The sequence below is a fragment of the Haliotis asinina genome, chromosome 5 (genome assembly GCF_037392515.1).
Source record: "Haliotis asinina isolate JCU_RB_2024 chromosome 5, JCU_Hal_asi_v2, whole genome shotgun sequence".
Classification (NCBI taxonomy): Eukaryota; Metazoa; Mollusca; class Gastropoda; order Lepetellida; family Haliotidae; genus Haliotis; species Haliotis asinina.
The window spans coordinates 21,224,980-21,250,304 of NC_090284.1; the positions used below are offsets into that span (position 1 = coordinate 21,224,980).

Sequence of the window (25,325 nt, forward strand, 5' to 3'; positions counted from 1 at the left end):
TCAAAATGTTATCAAGGCAGCGAATCTGGGCACCCCATACCCATACTGCCTCTTATAAGATTGGGTTGCTCAAGGCATGTGCTAAACCGGACCTTCCTGGGGTACGACAAGCATGAGTTCCTAAAGATCAGTGCTAACCTGGATCTTCCCAGGGTACGACAAGCATGAGTTCCTAAAGATCAGTGCTAACCTGGATCTTCCCAGGGTACGACAAGCATGAGTTCCTAAAGATCAGTGCTAACCTGGATCTTCCCAGGGGTATGACAAGCATGGGTTGCTGAAGATCAGATCTCGCCCGGACTCAGTGAGTTTAGTTTTACGCCGATTTTGGCAATATTCCAGAAATATCACGACGGGCCACACCAGAAATGAGCTTTACAAATTGTACCCATGTAGAGAATCGAATCCGGAACTTTGTCCTGACGAGCGAACGCTTTGACCACTATGCCACCCCACTCGAACCTTCTCCACGTGGTAGGGCAAGCATGGGTTGTGGGAGACCAGTGCTAAGCTGGATCTTGGTATTGTCTTGTGATATATTTGTCAAGTGATTGTCGAGTTTTTACGACAAACAGGTTTTATACCCTCTGTACGAAAAGTGCTCTTGCATGGGACAGTTATCACAGCTTTCCGAAAATTCGTGCAAACCAGGTACAAAAAAAAATAGGTTGCACTTTGGCAAATGGAGCACGATAGTTGCGTTTTATACAGTCAGTGTTCCTCAATAATTTTACCAGTTAGAACACAAATTTGAGATTGCAGCAACAATTATATCCGTGTACTTTCTTTTGCTCGTCAGGTTAGACCAGAAATCATCCAAATCTTCACGGGGTAGGATAAACATGGGTTGTTCAAGACTAGCGCTTACCTCGATCTTTACGAGGTACGACAAGCATGGGTTGTTGATGACCAGATGTCACACAGACCTTCACGGGGTGCGACAAGCATGGGTTGTTGATAACCAGAACTTCAGACGATTACAGGCGAATTCTAATACGCAAAAGGGGCACAACTCAGGGGCACAATGTGTCACCTGAACCAATTTGGTCGGCGTCACAGCAACACTATATCCCTGAAAATCTTTGTTAGAACTGGTCTAACTCACCCACGCTTGTCGTGAAAGGCGACGGGATGGGGTAGACAAACTCACCGACTTGGTTGATGCATGTCATCCTATCCCATTTACGTAGAACGATGTTCATGCTGTTGATCACTGGAATATATCGACCCTTATTCTCGAAACGTTCGTAGCACTAAGAAGTCTTAACTTTGATCGTAGTCAGTGTGTTAAGACAAACAAGGTCATAGGACAACGAACAGGTAGATGGTCCAGACTAGATTACAGACTGCCCCCATATCGCTGGAACATTGCAGAGCCTGGCGTAAAACAACACTCCATCCATGACTTCAGTATATACTAGACTGTGATTGGTTAATCAAAGACATACGACGGCATATATACAGGTTATATACCTCTGACTTTCCAACACAGTGTGTTTATCTCCTAAATCAGTCAGTCAATCATATCCTCACTGTAAAAAGCGCCGAATTCATGAAGACCATGCCCTTTAACATTGCAAAGAATGAACTCATTATTCGTTAAAACTCATTCGGTCCACGTGCACCCCAATAATTCCTCTCGACGTCCATTTGTTGAACAGCTGACCACCGAGCACATGTTGAGCCGTGACTGGCTAACCTATGTTAAATAGCATAAAGAGAATTTTTAACTAACCATTAGGTTCTAAATAAACATGGTGAAAATTACTCGCTAAGAGCAATGTTCATTTCAAGGGCATGCTATCCAGCGTTATAATAGTTTCTCATAATTATCTACCAATTGGAATATTTTGCTAAGTAAAGCCTTCAACCATAGTGAGTAGGCGGGTGATCACAGCCTATTATGTCAAAGGTCAGAACTGGCAGAAGGTCCCACGGCTATAAGGGACGGATGGTGAAAGGCGAAACGTTTCAGTACCAACGACTGACTCGCCCCAAGCCGCGGTTGTACGAGGTAATTTAACTTTTTCCTTTAGACTGTTAAATTTGGCTATTGTTCAAAGCCATTCTGAAATGTCATTTCTTTAAATCACAGCCAAGGAGATGTCCTGGAACCATATTTTTTGTGTTGCTGTGACAAGAAAAATTGTCTGTGCTGATTTTATGTAACAGGCTATCATTATATCAGTATTAGTTAATTATCAGTATTGTCCTTATTCGTTGTCATTGTTATTGTCTTCAGCTTGTGTTAAAGAACATATATGTGTTATAGTCAGACTGTGTAATCAGTTAATGAAATGACTGAAACTTTCAGTCAGTTCATGAAATGACTTGTTTTGATCAGTCAGTTCATGAAATGACTGAAATCTCTAGTTATTTCATGAAATGACTGAAATTTGACTGAAATGGTTCGTTGGTTAAAGTGCCTCTTCTATCTAGTTTTAAGTTGATTTTTTAATGAAAACATCCTAATTTGGTTAATCTTACAATGAGTTCAGAGGGAGTGGACTCTGAAGCAACACAGCTACCACAGCATCCCTGTCTGCTGTGCTTTAGTTCGCTTCTCAAGGATTAATTCTTTTCTGGAGAAGATTCAAGTGGTAGGAATAGGTAGTTATGAAAACATCCCCCGAAACACCACATGACTCACATAAAATGTACCGAACGTTGCCACCAACCTCAGAATGGATAACAGTACCGAGGAACGGCTTCTTTCTGGACTGCAAGAGAGATACGCCAAGTGCCCCCGAAGTACATGATTCCCATATAAGAGTACTTCACTTTGGTAGAAGAGGTTAGGCAGGCTGGTGAATCAACAAGCAAAAAGAGTACTTCCTTCTGTCCATGTACGACATGTGGTGCGGTGATAAGTTGATAAGGAAGTGCCAGACCTCAAAAGATACACGTACTCCGTGAGCACTAACGATACCTTTGATGTCATAAGGAGAGTGCATGAGGCAAGAGGATACGGTGGTCGAAATAGAATGATGAAACAAATGAGTATTAAATATGCCAATATTTTGCGTCTGAACTTTTTAAATTACTGTGCCAAGAGCCTGAAAATAACAAAGAGGCCGATGACCAATGGCGTGGTAGTCAAACCTACCTGGTAGTTGCAACAAGTAATAATTGTATGTGCCAAGACCTGCCCTTCTGTGTATGGGCTAAGAATAGTAATTGTTATATAAATATGTAATATTTACATTAATAAATAATGTGACATATATATTTTGTTTTTGTCATACATGAAGTATCACCAGCGAACAACCATTTCAGTTAGATAGTGTAACTCCTAGAGAAAATTCTTATTTAATCACTTCTTATCAAGTATTGTTTCTATTCATTGCCATTATTATTGTCTTGATCTTGAAGATACAGCTACACCCCAAATCAAAAACTCATTGATATTTACCATATATCACAAGTATTTGAATTTTCTAAGAAATTTAATTCAATCTGAATTTTTATGGTTGATATCGATAATAATGACTACATACTCTGTATTGAATTTGCCATTACTTATCAATATTGTTAAATACTTCAGTTTCAATTGTCATTGCATGATATTTATATACATGTCGTAATGTCTTGTGTACGCAGTCATATTGTTATGTACCTATAATACTGGTACTTGATCTGAATGGCTGCTCATACCTCGTTATCCAGAATGTACGGTTATCTCGAAGTCGTAACAGGGCACTGCAGCGTTCGAGATAAAAAGATTTAACTTTAGTTATAGCAGTAATATGGGCATTCATATGGCGTTAAACCCCATTCACTAGGTGAAAGCTCAAAGCGCTATCAATCAAAGTACTCCTGATAACTCAAGCTGTCTGTTGGGCGCTTTTGAAATTACCGTATTCCGGTGAAAGATTCATTTCATTTCAGTTGAACCAGAGCAAACATAATCATGACGGTGTTGCTGACGGTGTCGCTCCTGCTGCTGCTGGCATCCCCCGGACTGACCATGCCTCCAGAAGTGGACAGAGCTAAGAAAATGAGTGATCCTAACCAGTGGAAACACTTGAGACGTGAGTATACGTGAGGTTATCAAATCTGCTTCTGACGTTCGTCGGTCGCCGCAGATCGGTGCTAGTGGTTGAAGACACAGGTTCGATTCCCCACTTGGGTACAATTCTCCGCTGTGATATTGCTGAGATTTCGCTCAAGGTGACATAATACTATATACTAACTCTCTCGTTCGATTTGACTAATGCGTAAGCATTCTAACGAGATGCAGTGTAGTCTATCAACTGTCCCAGGTTAAGCCAGGTTAATAAAAAAACACGACTATATATTTTAAATACCATCAACCCATGCTTGTCGTAAGAGGCGACTAACAGAATCAGGTGGTCAGACTCGCTGACTTGGTTGACACAGGTCATTGTATACCAACCGATGCTCATGCTGTCAACCACTGGATTGTCTGGTCCAGACCCGACAATTTACAGACCGCCACCATACAGTTGGAACATTGCTGAGTGCGACGTAAAGCTAAGACAATCACTCACTATGCTTGTAGTCCTCCCCAGTTGAATTGCAAAGTTTTGTTTCAATGAGTTTCTAAGTTGTTGTTTTAAACGACAGCTCAGAACCACCAGGCCAGTGGTTGCGTTGTGTCAGGACAAAACTTCAACCACGGCGGTATCTTCATCATGAACAGCAATCCCTGCATCAAGTACCAGTGCCAAAACGGACAAGCATTGCCAATTGAAATAAGTGAGTGGTTCTTCCTTGATAAATGAAGAAGAATGATGTTTATATATTGCTCCATGTGTGCAGTTATTACTATAGCTCTGTGTTCAATCATCGATCTATTCCCTTTGGCACGAAGACCTGGAAAATCACGTGACCTACATACATCACAGTGGAAAATATTTTTGACGTTAAAGGCACAATGTCAGGCTTTTCAAACAACATGTTGTGGTATGACATATATATCGGCGTATATGCAATCTCTTTAGCTTCCAGTTGAAACAATAAAAGACATGTACAATAAAACAATAACAGATGTACGATTGCCCTGTACATCGAAAACTGTCGCACGCGGTGTTGTAGGTGTTGACCTAAATGGCCTCAATCACATGATACGTTATAGGGTATGAGTAAAGAGCATTACAAGGGACATAACTCTATGGGGTTCGCTTGAAATAAAGTTCGATCGAAAGATGGCTCGAGATTCGATTTAGTGCAACGTTGCATTAATTCACCCGAACTGTCAAAATTCATACTGGAATGTTAATGCGTACTTTTTAAACGTATATGCCTTTGATGTGGGTTGTGTATATTAATGAGAAACACTGATTTTTAGAGAAGTGATAGTGTGCGTTTTGGTAACGGAATCGAGCCATTTCCTTCTTCACTAGTCATATTTCAATTTCAGCTGCATTGTCGATGAAATATATATATTTATAGAGGAAATTAAACAGTTGAATATTTTAGATAACACTGCACCTGAAATATTTAGGTTTTACCTGTAATTTGTTTCAGTGAGAAAGTTACACCTGAGAATGTTTCATGAGAAAATATCACCTGTAAATGTCATACTGGCATAGTTACACAGCATTAGTATCATAATGTCAGTATTATAATGAGGAATTCTGCCTGTGATCTGCAGAATGTCTGGACGAACACAACCGGTGTCACGTGGTCGGAAGCACGGTGCGACGATCTGACTGTCTCATGATGCAGTGCCAAGCAAATGGCGTGCTCCAGCACGTGCAAAGTGGTGTGTATAGCTTTCCATGCATTTTCGGGGTAAAAATACCTTTTTGTGTGACGAGAGAGGGGTAGATTGTGGATCGATGTTGGTCGGTGCGAGGTAGGGTGTGGACGGTTATGTGGTGGTAATGGGGTGGGGTGTGGATGAGTGTATGGTTAGAGTGAGGTAGGGTGTGGATGGGTGTGTGGTGGTGTGGGTTAGGGTGTGGATGGGTGTATGGTGGTGGTAGTGTAGGGTGTGGATGGGTATATTTGGAGAGTGGGGTTGGGTGTGTATGGGTGCATGGTGGGTGTGGGATTCTCTGTAGATGGGTGTATGGTTGGAGCGGGGTAGGGTGTGGATTGGTGTATGATGGTAGTGGTGTAGGGTGTGGGTGGGTGTATGGTAGGGGTGGAATTAGGGTGTGGATTTCTGTATGGTAGATGTGGGATAGGGTGTGGGTGAGTATCGGTGGGGGCTAGATAGCGTCCCACTGTACCACCAACAGTCTAACGAGGCGTTATTCTCAAAACGTGGTGGTGATTCTGATTCAGATCCCTACAAATGTAAGGACATTAACAATGTTTGTCGGCGCCCCTACCAAGACGTCTTCCCCATGAACGTGAACGGCTACCACGTCAACGGCTGCACGTGCAGAATAGAGGGAGGCCAGGTCAAGTATTACTGTCCCCAGGTTGGGAAGAAGAAGAAGTAAGAGATGCAATCCCATACAAAAGTTGAACCCATACAGGTGAACACAGTGGTGATTCTGGCTGACTGTGCAGATTACTACCCTTCCTCACTATTTATATTGACCTCCCATACCCAAGCTACTCAACACCTCTCTATTGTTTACAAATTAACACCCCAGCTCTCTGGCCATACCTGGTCACGCTTCCCTGAACATAACCCTGTTCCCATAGTATTACCGAACATAATCTAACAACAACTCCCAACAATATATAACACACTCTAACAATACCATACTACATCTATTTACAGTACCATAAACTAATTATATAAACGAAATCATCTGTGATCTTGACAGTTACCAGAGAGACGCGCCATTTTATGGATTGGAATATTTCGAACCTATGTTCCAGAAACCACTATCAGTGTCTTATGGCGTGTTGTCGATTCTGTAATAAATGTGATCATGACTGTCCAGCGTTTGTTGTCTGTACCAACCGAGCAACTCCCAATATGAATACATTACATTCCTCGGTGTTGTACAGGCCACTACTGATGGTGTTCAAAGACGTTGTAGGCGTCGCTACAAAAATCGCCGTGCACACACGTAGTTCCGATGCAGGCATTGGTGTTCCCAGAATAACGACGTTACCATGTAACTCCTACACAGGCCTTGATGTTCCTAGAATAATGACCTTAGTGTGTAACTCCCACACAGGCCTTGATGTTCCTAGAATAATGACCTTAGTGTGTAACTCCCACACAGGCCTTGATGTTCCCAGAATAATGACCTTAGTGTGTAACTCCCACACAGGCCTTGATGTTCCTAGAATAATGACCTTAGTGTGTAACTCCTACACAGACCTTGATGTTCCTAGAATAATGACCTTAGTGTGTAACTCCTACACAGGCCTTGATGTTCCTAGAATAATGACCTTAGTGTGTAACTCCTACACAGACCTTGATGTTCCCAGGATAATGACCTTAGTGTGTAACTCCTACACAGGCCTTGGTGTTCCTAGAATAATGACCTTAGTGTGTAACTCCCACACAGGCCTTGATGTTCCCAGGATAATGACCTTAGTGTGTAACTCCTACACAGTCCTTGATGTTCCTAGAATAATGACCTTAGTGTGTAACTCCTACACAGACCTTGATGTTCCCAGAATAATGACCTTAGTGTGTAACTCCTACACAGGCCTTGATGTTCCTAGAATAATGACCTTAGTGTGTAACTCCTACACAGGCCTTGATGTTCCTAGAATAATGACCTTAGTGTGTAACTCCTACACAGGCCTTGATGTTCCTAGAATAATGACCTTAGTGTGTAACTCCTACACAGACCTTGATGTTCCCAGGATAATGACGTTATTATGTAGCTCCTGTACAGCCCTTTGCGTCACCAGGATAATAACGTTACGATATAACTCCTACACAGGCCTTGATCTTCTCAGAGTAATGGCCTTAGTATGTTACTTCTACACAGCCCTGTTGATAGCAATATAATAACGTTACTACGTAGATCCTACACAGCCATGGTGTTCTCAGTACAAAGAATTGGTGCTTGTCACTTCTGTAAATGCCGTGATACCGATGACGATAACGACTGCGACAGGATCGTGTATCGTATCTTATGGACACAGCCTATTTGTAACGTCAATATCTTCAGGTTTCCATGGGGATGGTGACGTAGCCTAATGGTTAAAGCACCCGCTCGTCACGATGAAGAACCCAGGTTCGATTGTCCACATGTGTACAATATGAGAAGCCCATTTCTGGCATTCCTGCCTAATTGTTGCTGGAATATTTTCCCAAATTTAAAGCGACGTGACACCGTATTCACTTACTTATTCAGGTTTTCATGAGTCACTTGCTGAAACACGGGGATACTTTGCAACACGGGTATACTTTGCATGTAGTATATATATATACTCCTTCACAGGCCTATATATATTCCGGGAAATGTTGAATGGATTTACTGAACAAATGTTCTCTGCAGCTGCATATTCAGAAATGTTGCAGTTATCAAAACCTCAGTTGTAATAACATTGCCTTCTATCTCATTGGACATGAGTCATTCAATTCGCTTAAGTGTGCGTTTCTTCGGTTCCTCCAGTGACTGTAAAAGGGAAAACATGCAAGGTAATGTTTGTTTATAATAGAGAACAATTTTTTGTCCTGTTTCTTTTATATTTATGCTTATTCTTATTCCTTCATTCCGTTGATTGGGGAATGGAGGCGAAGAACGATCCGACATACCTCGAGTGGCGCTTAAAATGGTGAATTAAAATCGTGAGTAATTATTAAATATGGGTTCGAAATCGGAGAGCACAACTTAGTGAGGAAATAGTTGTGTACTTTTGATGGTGGCGATATTTTATTTGAACGTGAACCAAATATTTTTCGAACCGAAGCTAAGGAAGTACGTTGCTTCACCCTAACAATTTTTATTTATTAATTAAAGGTTTATGTGAAAGAAGTTTTAGAATAATAACTAGACATTCAAACAACGCAGTGTAGTATTTCAATGGCGGACATTTTTCACATACTTCAAATACACCCTAACAGTTATTTTTAGATAATGAAACTATCTCTATTACTTGCAAACTCATTTCAACTAAAGATATGTTTCCCATTTAAAAATGCATGAAAGAAGCGGTGAATCGAGGATGGAAGCCATAACATGTATAACATACCGACTTGAAACTTTGCTACAATATAAAATTTGAGTTTTCGAAAAAAAGCATATTCATTTTTCCCTCCTTGGGATATTTTGATGTTAACTGCATGTTGAATTGTGTCAAATGGCAGTAACTGACCATATTTGTCGTCCTGTCAATCAGCCCGTACTTGCAGTCCAGAGTATGTTCCTAACAGTCCCCTGATAGTATGGAATGAAAATCAAAACTGGTCCTGACACGATTCCAGATCATGAGATCTGGTTGTTACACGCACCTCTAACAGAGCAGCATTTCATTCCATTTCAAGCACATTATGCATAACACGTGGCCGGAAAATGAGGTAAAGCGTGGACGTTGTTAAATGTCACTGTGTTTCAGATCGTGACGTGTGTAGGGACTCTCGCAACATCACGTGGAGTTTCCCTCTGGACCTTTAATATCCAGTAGAAGGCGGATTTCAACAGCATTCAAAACACGTAACGAATTGAGCTGGCTTGCTATGTAATGCAATAACATAAAGTTTTGTTCAATGAGTAAATTACAATTTCTGCTTCTCTTTGGGGTGTTAATTTCACTCTGTGCCCTACGTTTCTCTATGTGATGTAAAATTTATCCTGCCGTTCGCTTCACTCAGTGATGTAATTATCACTCTATGCGGCATGTGTCGTTCTGTGAAGTAAATAACACTGTGCCGTACGCTCTATGCGATGTAAATATACTACTCAAAAGAAACGCATAGCTGAAAACTGTTATCAATTTATACGCTTCAAGTTCAGTAATACAGGGTAGTCATGAAGAAAACCTGAATGAACATTAACGGTCCAATGCTGCAAGAAACTGTACGTTACAAATGACAAGTGTTCCAAGGTCAAGGCCGCAGCGCAGTCAGTATCTTGTGTGGCCACCATTAGCATCAATGGCTGCTTGGCATCGGCGTCCCATAGACTGGACCAAATTCAGGATGAAGTGCCTGGGAATACGCTGGTACTCTTCCCACCAAGGCCACAAACAGAATAGGTAACGTCTGCGGTTGAGGATCACGCTGTCGCACACGACTATCCAATTCGTCCGACAAATGTTCAATAGGGTTAAGATCCGGTGATTGTGAGGACCGATCAAGAAAATGAACTTTGTTCTGGGCAAGGAAATTCCTGGTTATTCTTCCTGTATGCGGCCGAGTGTTATCATGCTGAAAAATTACGTTCAGGCGGTTCATGAAAGAAAGGACATGAGGCCTGATGATTTCATCACGGTAACGTTGAAATGTCAAATTGCCCTGGACCGGAATGAGATTTGTCCTGCCACTGTATGAGATGTCAGCCCAAACCATGACACTTACTTCGCCAAATCTGGTCACTTCCTGTACACAATTTGCAGCGTAGCGTTCGTTACGACGTCGATATACACGTGCTCTTCCGTCGGGACGTCACAGCACGTAACGTGACTCATCACTGAAGATAACAGTTCTCCACCTTTGCAAAAGCCATGGGAGATGGTGACACCACTGTCTGCGTTACTGCCGATGTTGACGTGTAAGGACAGGTCCTCGCAAAGGTCTTCTGTAAGCGGTTCCTTACAGTCTGATCAGAAATTGTTCTGGCACTTCCGATGTTGTGGAGGTTGCTGTGGTGAACCTGTTCCGCAAATGTCGGATCCGAATAAACCTGTCTTGAGCGGACATGGTCATACGGGGTCGACCTGACCTGGGGAGATCACGTGTTGACCCTTGCTGCTGGTAGGGATACCGAAGTCTTGCTGTGGTACTCTGTGACATATTCATTTGCCTTGCAATCGCAGACTGAGACTCCCCAGTCTCCAAATGACCAATCGCATTGTTGCGCTGAGCCTCAGTAAGTCAAGGCGTGACTTTAACACCTACATTAAGATTGTCAACTGTCGCAAGAGCATTAAAACCCCCCGACTTTTATTGGAAATGATTCATGGAATGTGCGTGCAAAACACATGATTTTCTTCCCGTTCACAATTTATTGCACTTATTGGGAAAACAGATGTTGGTGTGTTTTGGCGAGTTGTCCTCAGTGAAATGTTTGCAGACAGCGTTCAACATAGACATACTCATTGCATAGACACCAATGATTCAAATTCGAAAAGTTACGTGGAAAAATACTACCTATGCGTTTCTGTTTTTGAGTACTTTAGCACTCTCGATGTGCCTTTAGCTTCTCTCTGTCATGCAAATGTCACTCTATGACACACAATCAATACACCATTGTTAGTTTGAATTCCAAAGTTCACACCATTTGTGTTTCAATGCTTGCACGCTATTCGAGCACGTAGATTTTATCTTAAGTGATAAATGTCAAATGTAAGACTCATTTTCCTTGTGGGGCGATGAGGTAATCTAGTGGTTAAGGCGTCCGTCCGTTCGTCACACCGAAGACCCAGGTTCGATTACCAACATGGAAAGATCGTGGATGATATTGGCGGAACATTGCTTAAAGCGGCGTAAAACGATACTCGCTCATACACTCTTCGCCACAAATCTAGGTGTAACAAATATAATTTGCATACTGGCAAAAACGGTGCTTGGTTAGATTCACTCACTCATTCGCTCATTTCTTTTATGCATTTCACTATGACATTATTTGAATTAGATTTAAGGTAACTCAGTTAAACTACAGTTGTACTTATGTACAGCTTGATTACCAGGAGTGCATTTCCAAATTATATGTCAGGGTTTGACGTTATCACAAAGTACCGGTAATTGATCTCGCGCGACGGATGTAAAAAGTCAGACTCTCGCAATAGCCTCAACACTTACTGCCGACTTCCAGTGCGTGAGATCACGAGGTAGGTTGTGCGAGTCGATTGTCCGTATGCATTGCATTAACTATATTAACTTTTCATTTTCAGATTTAAGGTGTTATCTGTATAGTATTTTCAGAATCAGTTTTGCTTTTTATATTTGCCCGTACCACTTACGTTAATATTATTTTTTAGTTTCTCTCTTATTTCTTGAGCAAACAGTTCGGGGATCAGTGAGACGAAACCAAACACAGACATGTAGTTGGTACAATTTTGCATAAGCATGAACGAGGTAAGGCAAACGAAATTACAATGAAAGTGCTGCGAAATTATGTGAGGTAAATGAAATTACACTATTACAATGAAAGAGATACTACTGACGACCCATGGTTCGGAGCTATGCTCGTCAAAGCACCAAACAAGCAGATGAGATGAGAAAACGGATTTTGTTTATTCATGAAAAATGCAATGTACATGCAATACGTTTGATTGAACAATTCTGCTCACTTGACCGTTGACTTGTTCAATGAACAAACGGAATCGGAACCTTTGCAGCTTTATCCAGCATTTCATAAGACCTCACGCGAAATGCCATAGGATGAAAACCTAAGGCTCAATGTGACAATCATGTATATTCATGAAACGAATGCATAGGGCAAAAACGACTGCAAATTCAATGCACGTGTGCGTTCGAAAGGGTCAACTTGCCTGAAGAAGTCATGGAGAAAAAGTGGTTCGCACGTGCAGTTCTGAGGAATCGTGAGTAGGGATATTGTCTAAATAACGAGGTTTTCTTATTAGATGGTCATTGTTATTTTTTCCCCAGCTAAATGAAAGAATATCCTGACTCACTATGCCGCGACTCACTGCCATAAATCGACTCATTGCCATGAGACGCCGGGGGACTGGGAGAGAATCAATCTGCCATTGTATATAACCTCAGTCACCACGAGAGTACCATCAGTGTTTTGTGGGACCGATATCAACAAGCCAATTCCATTCAAGATCGGCCTTGAAATAGTATACCTCGGATTACAACTCCAGAGAATTATTTTTTTTTTGCGTTTCATAATGTCCACAGCGGATAGTGAAGACAAGACCCAACACGAAACAGGCGCCTTCTCGTATCGAACTCTTTAAAAAGCTATACTTTTTAAAGATTTGTTATATCATGACGTTTGGCTGCAACTGATCCAGTATTCGTCCCATCTCACTTTACAGTTTGCAAATTCGTGAAAATGCTATCTAATCAGGTGATTTTTGGGTGAGTGTTTGATGAAGGTAAAGATCTCAGGCGTCTCTCAATTTCAAGTAGACCCGTTTATTCCAGCTGATGTTGATGTGCAGTATTTATCCCGTTCTCATGGAGAACAGAACACAAAATGAACACACAAGGAGAATGAGATTATTTATAACACGTCTCAAACAGTTCAGGTATTGTAGTCCTAGTAGATCGATACCTATAGGTTTCGTAAGATGATAGCGTTACTATCAAACTCCTACCGGTTTTCTCTACCGATTCTCCATATATTAGATAGGTATTCACTATACCGTTTTGGTTATACGGGTGAAAAATGTCAAACATGTCTGAGGCATGTCATATGGATACCTTATTAATCCTTGAAGATATTTCCCAAGTTTCCATGAACAAATGTTTTTTAATATGAATTTTGTTTTCTGCCTACATAATCGTCCATCGAACAACAGTTTACGATTAGCCACGTAAGTCCTCACTGACCACTGTCCAAGAGTGCCTACAGCTGTTCCATTCGACCTAAACTATATATTACGCTTTGCCATTCAGATTAACGAGACGATGTCCAAGTTACTAATAACCCTGTCGTTCCTGCTTCTGATGGCGGTAGCTGCTTTCTCGACCAAGCCGGCACTGAACAGGGCGAAGAAGACAAGCGACCCTAACCAGTGGAGTAAGTTGTAGACATAAATAAAGATTCCTGTTGTTGCTTGGTCCCTAGCGACGTCTGAGGATACGGGTTAGAATTGATCTTCAGCAACACGTGTTTGTCGAACTGAGTAATAGGATCGAGTGGTCAGGCTCGCTGACTTGGTTGAAACATGCCATCGTATAGCAATCAACTGTTAACTCATGCTGTTAACCATCAGCAACCCGGGCTTGCTGTCCCCGTACAGGACGCCCACCAGTGATAAGTAATGCGCAAGATCGGTTCATCCGAGTCACTCATCTAAGGAACCGACCTCAAGCAGCAACAGTAACAACAGCAGGCTTAGTTCATGGGTCAAGGGGAACAGTGTCCAGCGGCACGATTGGGAGTCGTCTTCGGGCTGCTGGAATCCACCGCTGACCGGCATATGTGAGGCCAATATTGACACGTCAACAACGCCAGTGACGTTCACAGCTCCCACACATTATAGGTACTGATGGATTATACGACTAAGGATCAACATTAACACCCTTCCATGACCATCTCCTTCCTCGGATGTGAACGTTCTGAGATGACATTGGACGGCAGATTGCTGCAGCTAGACAACCACTCATACCTGCACCGTTGGAACAGAAATTGGTGTCTGAGTGGAACCACTTGCCTCAGGCATTCTTTCAGACTCTAGTGAACTGAAGGAGACAACGTTGCACTGCCTGTGAGCAAGCTCTAGGTGGCTATACGCGCTACTAAAGAGACTGTCAGGATTCGCGTTCAGGGGTATCTCCATTTGACGGACTATGAATAATTTGAATTCAATATCAGTATCACGTATCAGCTGTTAAGATTGACAGTGTTTTCTATGGAAAAGACTGCTTGTAAATTAGACATAAATTTGGTTGTCCTCTCTTTAAAAAGTTGACAAAAAGCCAGACTTTCCAGTGTTTCTTTTGCTGTTCAGTGCATTACAATGAAGCGATCGAGGAACGATGATATTAAATCAACACGTTACCTTGCCATCCGATCAACTCAGACGTTTCAGCTTACAACTAGACGTGGCTAGGTTTGCTTGCACTTAACGCCTCTCTCATAAATAGATCACGTAGTCGCATAATATTCTTAATATTTTCCCACCACAATATTCATGAAATATTTATCAAAACGGCGTAAAGCCATACTCACTCACCATCGTTGCCCACAGAAAATCGTCCGCAGTCACCATGCCATTACGGAGGACGTGTCTACCAGAGTGGTGCTGTGTTCCTGGCCCAAAACCGCTGCAGCACCATTCGGTGCATGGGCGGACAGATGCAGTTTGCTAGTATTAGTAAGTGGAACCACTATTTTTTTATCTGTGTTGTAATGTATTTCCGTAAACTGCTGCCAGTTTATGCAGACAAAACCCATTCTCACCAAAAGCAAACACTCGTAGAGTCAAACCTCTAACGCTTGCCCGAATCCAATAATACTGGGTTCGAATCCCAGTTTTGCCCTTAAATGGCAAATCCGAGTACTTGACACTTACTGCTTGCCCTTTCAGTCTATCAGTAGATAAAATGACAAATATATGCTACTAGGTAATTGTTACAAATCTCGTTTTTAATGAACGTTGCCTAGCAAACTATCGGGAAGAGGTTCGATTTCCTTGTTGGTACAATGACGGGGAAGTAGTTCGATTTTAAGCTTTCGAAAAATGTTTTTTAATTTTTATGATGATGATATATTGATAAGTGGGTGTTGAATTTTGTCAAATCAAATTGTTATTCAGAGTGCCTTTACAACAACATGTGCTACAATGTCGGGGCCAACATCAGAGGGGGACACAATGGCTGCCAACTCATGAATTGTCAAGGAAACGGACAGTTCAGGCCTGTGCTAAGTGGTATGGATTTAAATTTCATATTTCCACCCTGTCTGTACATTATGTGTGAAATCACCAATCTCAAGACTCGTCAGATGGAGCGATAGTTAACACTGAGCTCACGTGACACCGTTATTTGTTCAGATTTCAATATGTCCGCCGTGGCAGCCATGTCTAAGCCAATTTATAGTCCTGTCTGTCTAGCCAGAAGGTGACCCTAATTGAAACAGACAATTTAACAGAACTACACTCTGGGATATAGGAATAATATTTCTTTTGCCAGTATTGTATTGACCCGTACTTCCGATACAGAGTATATGTTCCTAATAATTCCCCGCAGGTATGGAATTCAAATTCAAATTTGTTTCGACACACGATTCCAGAGCAGAGTTCCGATCTACAAGGCGTTCGTAGCGGTACAGATTCGTTAGTCTGTGGTAAACTATAGACTTACGACAGGTCGTAACGTTACGCGTGAGTTTAGTTTTGTCCCACATTCAGCAATATTCCAGCTATTTTGCGGCGGTCTGTAAATAATCGAGTGACCAGAAAATCCAGTGATCAACAGCATGGGGATCGATGTACGCAACTGGGATACGATGCCTGACGTCACGAACGCTTTGTGGGTCGGAACCCTGGAATGGTTGATCCATGCACCTGTTACATTGCTGTATTGTTCCTTACGTCGAGCCTAACATACCCCAAAGCATACCTCCTTGTAGGAATAGTGAGGTGCAGATGGGTGCAGATGGTTGCAGATGGGTGCAGATCGGTACGGATGAGTGCAGATGGGTACAAACGGTAAAGCGTGAATGGTAAAATGTCATTATTGTGTTTCAGATCCTTACAGATGTAAGGACGCTTACAACATGTGCCGAATATGCCAGGGATAAATCAAGTGGAGTCCTGTATTCTCCAGTAAAACACAGCTGAAACTTTACGGATTTTACAGTTAATCATGAAGTCCAAAGGGTATTTCAAACTATGGTTCAACAATAACCGACTGGCTACGTAATGTAATTAAATAAAGTCTTGTTCAATGAATAAATATAGTCATTCAGTGTATGTTGGTTTATCTCACTGGTTGTGAACATGTGTTGATGGTGATGAAGTGTAGTCAGCTTGATTAGTGAGTGAGTGAGTTTAGTTTTACGCGACTCTCGGCATTATTCCAGCTTTATGGAGGCGGTCTGTAAATAATCAAGTCTGGACCAGACAATCCAGTGATCAACAGCGTGAGCATCGATCTGTGCAACTGGTAACCGATGACATGTGTCAACCAAATCAGCGAGTCTGACCACCCGTTGCCTCTTGCGACATGCATGGGTTACTGATAATCAAATCTAACAATGACCTTCACAGGCTGCTTGGTTAGCGATGACACACCCACACACCCACCCACCCACACCCACCCACCCACACCCACCCACCCCCCCCCCCCCCCCCCCCCCCCCCCACACACACACACACACACACACACACACACACACACACACACACACACACACACACACACACACACACGCACGCACGCACGCACACACTCACTCACACACACACACACACATATAAAAGTGTGAAGAAAAACGCCATGTGAAATTGATCGTTCTCTTATAGCAGGTCAAAGGACCTGTTACGACTGCTTCGTTCACTACATTGATCAAAGCGTTATAAAATCTCAACATGTTATCAGAATCTGCCCTCGAGCTTGCCCACAGGCAGTGCAACGTTGTCTCCTTCAGTTCACTAGAGTCTGAAAGAATGCCTGAGGCAAGTGGTTCCACTCAGACACCAATTTCTGTTCCAACGGTGCAGGTATGAGAGGCTGTTTACCTGCAGCAATCTGCCGTCCAATGTCATCTCAGAACGTTCACATCCGAGGAAGGAGATGGTCATGGAAGGGTGTTAATGTTGATCCTTAGTCGTATAATCCATCAGTACCTATGCTGTGTGGGAGCTGTGAACGTCACCGGCGTTGTTGACGTGTCAATATTGGCCCCACATATGCCGGTCAGCGGTGGATTCCAGCAACCCGAAGACGACTCCCAATCGTGCCGCTGGACACTGTTTCCCTTGACTCCTACATCGATCAAAGCGTCATAAAATCTCAACATGTCATTCGTTTTGTCAGACACGCAGATGCGAAAGCAAATATATCCAAGAAAGCCCATGCAAGCCTACAATATGTGCCAAATCTAGATTACTGCAGTTTCTGTTTCTGAAAATGAAGACAGATTCTGATCTCCTTTTCATTATATGTTATGAGTTTATAGTTTATAAACATATTTTCTCTAAAATATGTTCTTTAAAGAGACTAGTATAGGCCTTGTGTTGTTGTTAAGATATTGTGAGAACAACAAATATTATGAATGCAGGAATTCACTATTCTATATATCTATATTTAAACAGTGTGATGATGGGCAAGATATAGTGCAATTTTAACACTCGTGTTATTAAATTGAAACATATGTTTAAGGAATACAAAGGCATGTAGCTCACCTTGCCCCTGTCACCTAAGGACTCTACTACCAGCAGGCACCAAGCTGAACTCTGAGCATCAGAGGTTATACAATGTATATTTTATGATCTCTCTCGCTTAGAAAGGAAAGTTCAGGGAAAGGGGTGGTAACTCCTACAGTGTGATTGAAATGCACAGGATTACCCAAAACTGAGAAATCTTTATTGTGAAAACAGCGAATGGACATGCATGAATAACCAGATTACATGAAAACACGAACTTAAAAAGGCGGGCATACATTGTAGCCCAGTAGGGTATCGAACCTGGGTCTTCGGCGTGGGGCATCCCTTAAGATTTGGATTAGAAATAACCCTCAATAACTCTTGCTTGTCGAAGAGCCGACCAACGGGATTGGGTGGTCAGGCTCGCTGACTTGGCTGACACATGTCATCGTATTCCAGTTTCGTGGATCGATGGTCATGATGTTGATCAGTGGATCGTTTGGTCCAGACTCGATTATTTACAGTTCGCCGTCATATAGCTGGAAAATTGTAGTCCGCGGGGGCTGAACGACAAACCAACCAGGCAGCTGTACAAAGGTTTGACGCACGTGTACAGTAGTCATTGTATTAAAGGCCTTATGTGACCATTATACACAGTATCAGTGTGTTCACTCACATGCAGTATCTATAGCCCGTAGACGACGACGCTGGCGCTACAGTTGATGATGCACAAACCGGTCTGTAGGAATCCATAACAGTTATGACACATGTCAAAATGACACAATGTGTCTGTATAGATAGATTTTGTAATAACAGAATTAGGTGTTGATGACACATCTCTTCCCATTTCTGCTGGTGTGAAACGTCCGTGTTTGATGGCGTGCCATAGCTTGAAAGACAAAACCAATTAGAGAAGCCACACTCTATTATGTATTGATAACGGCAACATCGCCATTTTCCCTCTTTGGTACACTGAGACTTTTTCAAAGCCAGGGCATAATTGGTCGTTGAAATAACACACACGATCTACGACTCTGGCAACTGCAATTATTGATTGCTCTTGTAATCGGATATTTCGTGGAATCAACAAGAATTAACGACTGTGCTATTTAGAAGAAATCTCGTTAATAAACATGCCTTCAAATGCAATTAAGGGTCAATAGATTTTAATTCGGGCGAGCTAATGTTTTATATCATGTGTCTTTGTAAAAGTGCTGAGATAGCAATTAAGAGGACTTATTACGTAGAAGCACACAGATGCTCCTCGAGTTAAACAGATAGCACAGTCTAAATGGATATTTTGAAAATACACATGGTTCTACAAAATATAGATAAATTTCAAAAACTAAGTATCGAAAAAAAATAATCCATTTTAATAAGAATACTATCCAAAAAAACCCAAAACAACAACAACATATGCTGAATAGAAAAAAAATAACAAACATCCGATTGTCTTTTTACCTTTTGTTACTCGTTACATATCTTCATCAGAGGGGCGGTGGGGTAGCCTAGTGGTTACAGCGTTGATTCGTCTCGCCAAAGACATGGGATCGATTCAACACATGGGTATACTGTGTGCAGCCCATTTCTCGTGTCCCCCGCCGGGATATTGCTGGAATAATGAATAAAGAGGGGTAAAATAAACTCTTTCATGTTTAATCAGAATGAAACTTTCCACATCGGGTAGACAAACATGTATCATTAATAAGGTCTTTTTGTAGATCAAGTTTTCAGTTTAATTTCCTCTATATTGTGTTCTTACAGAATACGCTAAGATTGAATTCCTTTCAGTGTATCACGAGATTGATGTCTAGTCCATGAAAAGTTGAAGATACAACTGGTCGGTTGTTGTTTAAGGCCGCACTCAGCAGTATTCCAGCTATATGACGGCGGTCTCTAAATAATCGAACCTGTACCAAACGATTCGGTGATCAATACCATAAGCATCGATTAGATACATCTAGATAAACATCAGTGCGTGCTTTGCAGTATATTGCCTCTTCTTTCAGGGTTATGTCTCTTTATTGCAAAAGTGATTTAATATATTTATAGGACCCACAACTAATAAATTCAATATATGTGTCTCGAAAAGTTTGGATAGTAATTCTTATGAAGACTAAAGTATGCAATGTTGTTTTCAAACTCTTAGAAACAACACATGACATTATCACCTTGAGTATGTCTATATAAATTTATAGCCGTGTCTTGTATTGCGTTAATTTATCTAAGGTTGTCTGGGTAGCCTAGTAGACTGTCTCACAGTCCCTGAACCACAATATTTTCTTATGCAGAAGCCTGCAATATTGTTGGTCCTTCATATTCTCCGAAAAGCTCTTGGTGGGTTCGACGATGCAGCATTTCGTAGGAGAAGTCCCATTCGCTGTCTGGGCTACGTGTGGAGGGTGCAAGGACCCTGAGCTGATGAGCTTTACCAGCCTGATGGTACCAGGATCACCCGAACCCTCTCTGCTGCATTTCTATCTTAATCTGTAAAACATAATAATAAAAATCCCACATCATTCCAGAAACTATTTGAAACAGTTTACTTCATAACCTCGGCGAGTCTTTAGTTGCGATAGCTAACAGAGATGCGTTTATTTCAGTGATATTATAAATACCACGAGCCCTTAGTACATACAAAACAATGCAACATTCGAAAATCAGTAGTCTGCATAAGTGTTATATTCGATTAAGTGAGTGAGTGAGTTAATATTTAACGTCACATCGGCAATATTTCAGCCATATCTGAGAACATTCTACAATGAAAAAGACCATATGTACATTATAAAACCTGTCAACGAAGGACAGTAAAACAACTAGAATATCACAATTGGAATTAAAACTAGCATGGAAAGTTAAACCTAATATCACTATTTAGACAATACAATATAAAAACAGCAAACAACAGAAGGTAGATCACCATACTAGGGACCATGGGGACTTACTGTACCTTTGCTACCTACATGGACCCCAGCTGGATTTATACCATCCCTTCAGCTGCTGGCGATTGTAGGAAAAGTTAGCCGAAATTAAAACAACAAGAATACTACGTTTAAAAAACCTATTCGATTAAGATGCTTGTAATATTCACATTTGAACATACGTGCAGGGAACTTAAAAAAAACATTTAAAAATCTACGTTTTAAAAACAAAACAATACCAAGCATTCAACTGGAGACGACCGTTCAGTCACAGGTAAAGAAAACAATCAGTTTTTGGAAGTACATGTATTCTAATCGATTACTTTACCACTCCAAAAGAGTCAGAAAGTAGCGTGTTGTTGCAAAACATTGCAAAACAACGGTACGAAAGTTCATCTGTCTTCCTAGCTCAGGTGATTCCATCCGCGCCATGTGTATCTTTATAACACATGAAACATTGATTTGCAAAACTCTACTGTTAGGTAATCGTTCCTAAATGTCATGTCTCAGCACATAATCGCAAAGAAACATGTTACATCTGAGGAAGAGATGCTATTCAAAGAACGTTATGTGTGGTGTCATATCAACGGCAATTAGGAATAGGTCAATTCTAAAGACGTAGAGCTGTACTTGATCTCCACTCCATAACGCCATGACGATGTTACAAATGTAACGCCTCGCCCTTCTGGAGACACAGACGAGCATATCATCATTTGATAAATATGTATATGCCAAATGAAAGACAGGGTTTAACTTATCAAGCTCATATAGATTTGAGAATTTACATTGAGGCATCCATGAGTTTTAAATTTTGTTTGAAGGCAGTGGCAGACATGGTATATTTCATGTACTTTTTAGGGGTTAAAATGATTACACCACAACCATGATCAAAGGTTGCTTTCTATCTTATGGATAAATAGATTCGTATATTCTTGTTTTCATGTCATTCCGTGCAGGAACTTGGATGAAAGTCTTTTGCTCCGCAGAACTTCTGGAAGTTCTAAGTGGTTATTTGTTTTTCAGTTTTAACAAGCAAAGAATTGGCGATAAAGACGAACTAATGAGTTTGTGATCTGAAGTCATAATCTGTCTTTATGACTGTCATCAGAAACAACTACAGACACACACACACAGAAACACACACAGAGACACAGACAGACAGACATACATACAGACAGACACACACACTATTTGGCGTCGAAATGGAAGGTTGTACAGACATGCCGATCGTTAACAAAAAAACCCCAAAACATTCTGCTTTATAGAGTCGGTATTGTTCTTCCATTTACTGGGGAACAAAGTAAACTTTAACATTAAATAGCGTCTGGATAACATATACAGCTTTTATAGTTATAAGTTGTAAATCAAGAACGTCTTTGACACTGTTCTAATCATAACGAGTGATTGAGTATGATTTTACTCCGTTTTTAGGAATATTTCAGCAATATCACTGTGGGGGACACCAAAAATGGGATTTACACATTGTTCTCATGTGAGGAATCGAACCCGGGTCTTTGGTCTAACGAGCAAACCACTGGGTTACACCCATACTGATCCTAAGCGTGATGACAGCAACGTTGCACGGAACGAGTGTTGTCACCAACTTTATACATATGTATTTCATTACCCATAAAATTGTGGCGACCGTTTTAAAGCATCTTTTCATTTGGGTTTAACACACACGAGCTGCATTCCATTGATGTCTCCGTATGAGGCTGAAGACTTTTATGGACAGACAACTTCTTTCTTGCTATAGATGTGACGTTTTGGTGTAGATTCTGACACCGTTATCAAGGAAAGGATGCAAATCATATTCACAGGGTTTAGCATCTTTTCCTTGATAACGATGTTAAAATCTACATCGAAAGGTCACATCCACTGCAAGAAAGAAGTTGTCTATCCATAAAAGTCTTCATCCTCACCATAGCAACTTCTGAAATGCCACTTAAAGAAATGTGTCAGCATGACAGCTAAATCCCAGGGGGAAATAAATCCCAAATTGATGGCGGACTCAGACGTTTAACAATTTGGTGAATCAATGTGCACGGTATGACGCTATTAGACACATACTCAGACACGTGCAATGATAATAACACCAATATTGTAATGCAAACCACAGAGCGCGAAACATAGAGGTATATACAAAACAGACACTAAGAAAGAGTATGAGATTAAAGGAAGGAATGACTCTTTAATGAGGATTTAAAAATGGAACGCTCTATACAGTCACGTAGATATTGAGGTAGCTGGTTCCGGGGTTTAGAGACTGCATGCTTAAAGGACCTTACACCAAATGTAGACGTCCTCACAGAGGAGATGTTTATCCCAGGAAAGGAGGGAACGAGGTGGTGCTGCTTGGGGCATTTTGCCAGATACGAAAGGGCAGACCCAGACAGACAGTGGGAAGTGAGGCACAGAAGCTTGAACTGAATCTTCTAGAGAATGGGCATAATGTACCATAATTTAACATTAACTTACGACTATCTTAGCGCTAAGTGAGCTTCGAAAATCTAGGACCTGAGTCTTAGTGGTGCCAGCAAGAAGAGAGATGCAGTAATCAATCCTGCTCATAACTAGACACAGGACAACAGTGGTGGCACATTCGGTGGTTAGATATGGTCGGATAGTCCAATAGTGCGCATTTGAGCAAAGCAGCTCTGAATTAAATGGGAAACATGGCCATCCAGTGACACATTTGAGTCGATAGTCACACCAATCACGTGCATGAACAGGGACACAGATGAAACAAATCCAAAGAAGGGGGAAGTGCTAATTTCATTTCATTCTGATAAAACCGAAAAAGATCCTTTCAGTATTCAAAAGAAATAGTGTTTGGTGACAAAGAGGTCAAATCACATTTTCAAAATAACTCATTGGTGAAAGTCTGAACTAACGGCAGTGTCATCTTACAAATGTTTCCTGCATGCTTCATCGGTGTAGTCTTGAATGTCGATTCAACACTTCTTTTATGACCATATTTTGTCATGATAATACTGTCAAACTGTGAGCCTTTCTGAATGCAATATATTCAGAACTTACCATCTGAACTTTGTAATGCACATACTGGCAGTGAAGTTGGCGTGGTGACTTGGAACAGTTAATGGTTTGGTTGATGTTTGAAGCCTCACTCTGTATACTGTATACACAAGTCGAGCCCGGACCAGACAATCCAGTGACCATAAGCATCGACCCACACCATTGAATACAATGACGAGTCAACCAAATCAGGAAACCTGATCACAGAATCCCGCAAGTTGCCTCCTTACGACAAACCTGGGTTCATGAACACTAATTCTCACCCGGATCTTTAAGCAAAGGGAACAGTTAATAGGACCACTAACACCCTGCATACTGACAACAACCGATACTACACATAAGCAAAACATCGTTGACCTGGCAGATTTATACTCAGTGCTTGACCCGTCTGAACGTATACCAGATTTATTTTCTGCTCACTGCTCGAACCTGTCTGAACGTTTGACAGATATATATTTTTTTATTTCCAATTTTTGGTTACATTTCCATCCATTTCATAGCAATACATCTACATAATACATATGTCCAGAGGATTGTGTCTCGTTTAGATATACTGAAAAGGATGTACACAAGGACACCACGAATGTGTAGAAAGTTATGACTGATGTAAACATCGTATATACGTTACACCAGGTTGCTAAAAAGCATATGTAGAGAACAACGCCATGGGTGTAGTATGCAGTATATATACCCACTGAGTCAACCTGCCTTAACATATGCCAGTTTTATGTTCACTGCCTGAACCTGTCTGCGCGTATGACAGATGTAAGCTCCCTGATATTCCATGCTTTAGGTTACCAAATCCTATTCAGACACTGTACATTGACTTGCTTCATGTTCCTACTACACACCCACGCCCCCTCATACCTTACAGCAGGCAGGTAGCAAGAACCATCTCGTTGGTGAGTGGTTGACGTGGACCGAACCAGAACTTCTGCTTCTCTTGGAAGCCGGATAGAACACATCACACAAGGCAGACCCCAGTATAATATTTTCTGCAAGTCAAGACTGCGTGATTTCATACATTGCAACATCTTTTCCGGTGTTTACGTCATAAATTAATGAGCGTGTAAGAAATTTGTTAAGTCATTCATAAGAGCAAACGGCAGGATAACTAAGCATTGTGTACAAGTGGTAACTAGAAAAGGCCTGTTTAAATGTCTGTATTCAGTAACATTGTGCTAATGTGGTACAGACTTTATTAACTGTGTTTTCTTTTCGATTCAAATAAGGCCTGTGGGCTGGTTCAAGTAAAAACAGTTTTGTAGAAAAGCGATGTAATAAACTGGAATGAGCTTTCTTGTAACA

At 41.3% G+C, this 25,325-nt stretch overlaps 2 protein-coding genes across 2 annotated transcripts; both read left to right on the forward strand.

The window, feature by feature from the left end:
• The first annotated feature begins 1,926 nt into the window (after positions 1-1,926).
• LOC137283718 (uncharacterized) lies at positions 1,927-6,862 on the forward strand. Its single transcript, XM_067815382.1, has 5 exons — positions 1,927-2,014; positions 3,889-4,031; positions 4,588-4,719; positions 5,618-5,728; positions 6,256-6,862. The coding sequence occupies exons 2-5, from the start codon at positions 3,911-3,913 to the stop codon at positions 6,414-6,416; spliced, it is 525 nt and encodes a 174-aa protein (XP_067671483.1). The 5' UTR covers positions 1,927-2,014; positions 3,889-3,910; the 3' UTR covers positions 6,417-6,862.
• A 4,922-nt stretch (positions 6,863-11,784) lies between these two features.
• On the forward strand, positions 11,785-16,665 carry LOC137283733 (uncharacterized). Its single transcript, XM_067815399.1, has 5 exons — positions 11,785-11,883; positions 13,643-13,766; positions 14,941-15,066; positions 15,508-15,621; positions 16,441-16,665. The coding sequence occupies exons 2-5, from the start codon at positions 13,655-13,657 to the stop codon at positions 16,491-16,493; spliced, it is 405 nt and encodes a 134-aa protein (XP_067671500.1). The 5' UTR covers positions 11,785-11,883; positions 13,643-13,654; the 3' UTR covers positions 16,494-16,665.
• The last annotated feature ends 8,660 nt before the right edge of the window (positions 16,666-25,325 follow it).

What these genes read in the sequence shown, in the direction of transcription:
- LOC137283733 (XM_067815399.1), top strand. Translation starts at nt 13,655, where the DNA reads ATGTCCAAGTTACTAATAACCCTGTCGTTCCTGCTTCTGATGGCGGTA. An exon ending in GATGCAGTTTGCTAGTATTA is followed by an intron (nt 15,067 to 15,507) that starts GTAAGTGGAACC and finishes ATTGTTATTCAG; the next exon opens with AGTGCCTTTACAACAACATG. An exon ending in GTTCAGGCCTGTGCTAAGTG is followed by an intron (nt 15,622 to 16,440) that starts GTATGGATTTAA and finishes ATTGTGTTTCAG; the next exon opens with ATCCTTACAGATGTAAGGAC.
- LOC137283718 (XM_067815382.1), top strand. Translation starts at nt 3,911, where the DNA reads ATGACGGTGTTGCTGACGGTGTCGCTCCTGCTGCTGCTGGCATCCCCC. An exon ending in AGCATTGCCAATTGAAATAA is followed by an intron (nt 4,720 to 5,617) that starts GTGAGTGGTTCT and finishes TGTGATCTGCAG; the next exon opens with AATGTCTGGACGAACACAAC. An exon ending in GCTCCAGCACGTGCAAAGTG is followed by an intron (nt 5,729 to 6,255) that starts GTGTGTATAGCT and finishes ATTCTGATTCAG; the next exon opens with ATCCCTACAAATGTAAGGAC.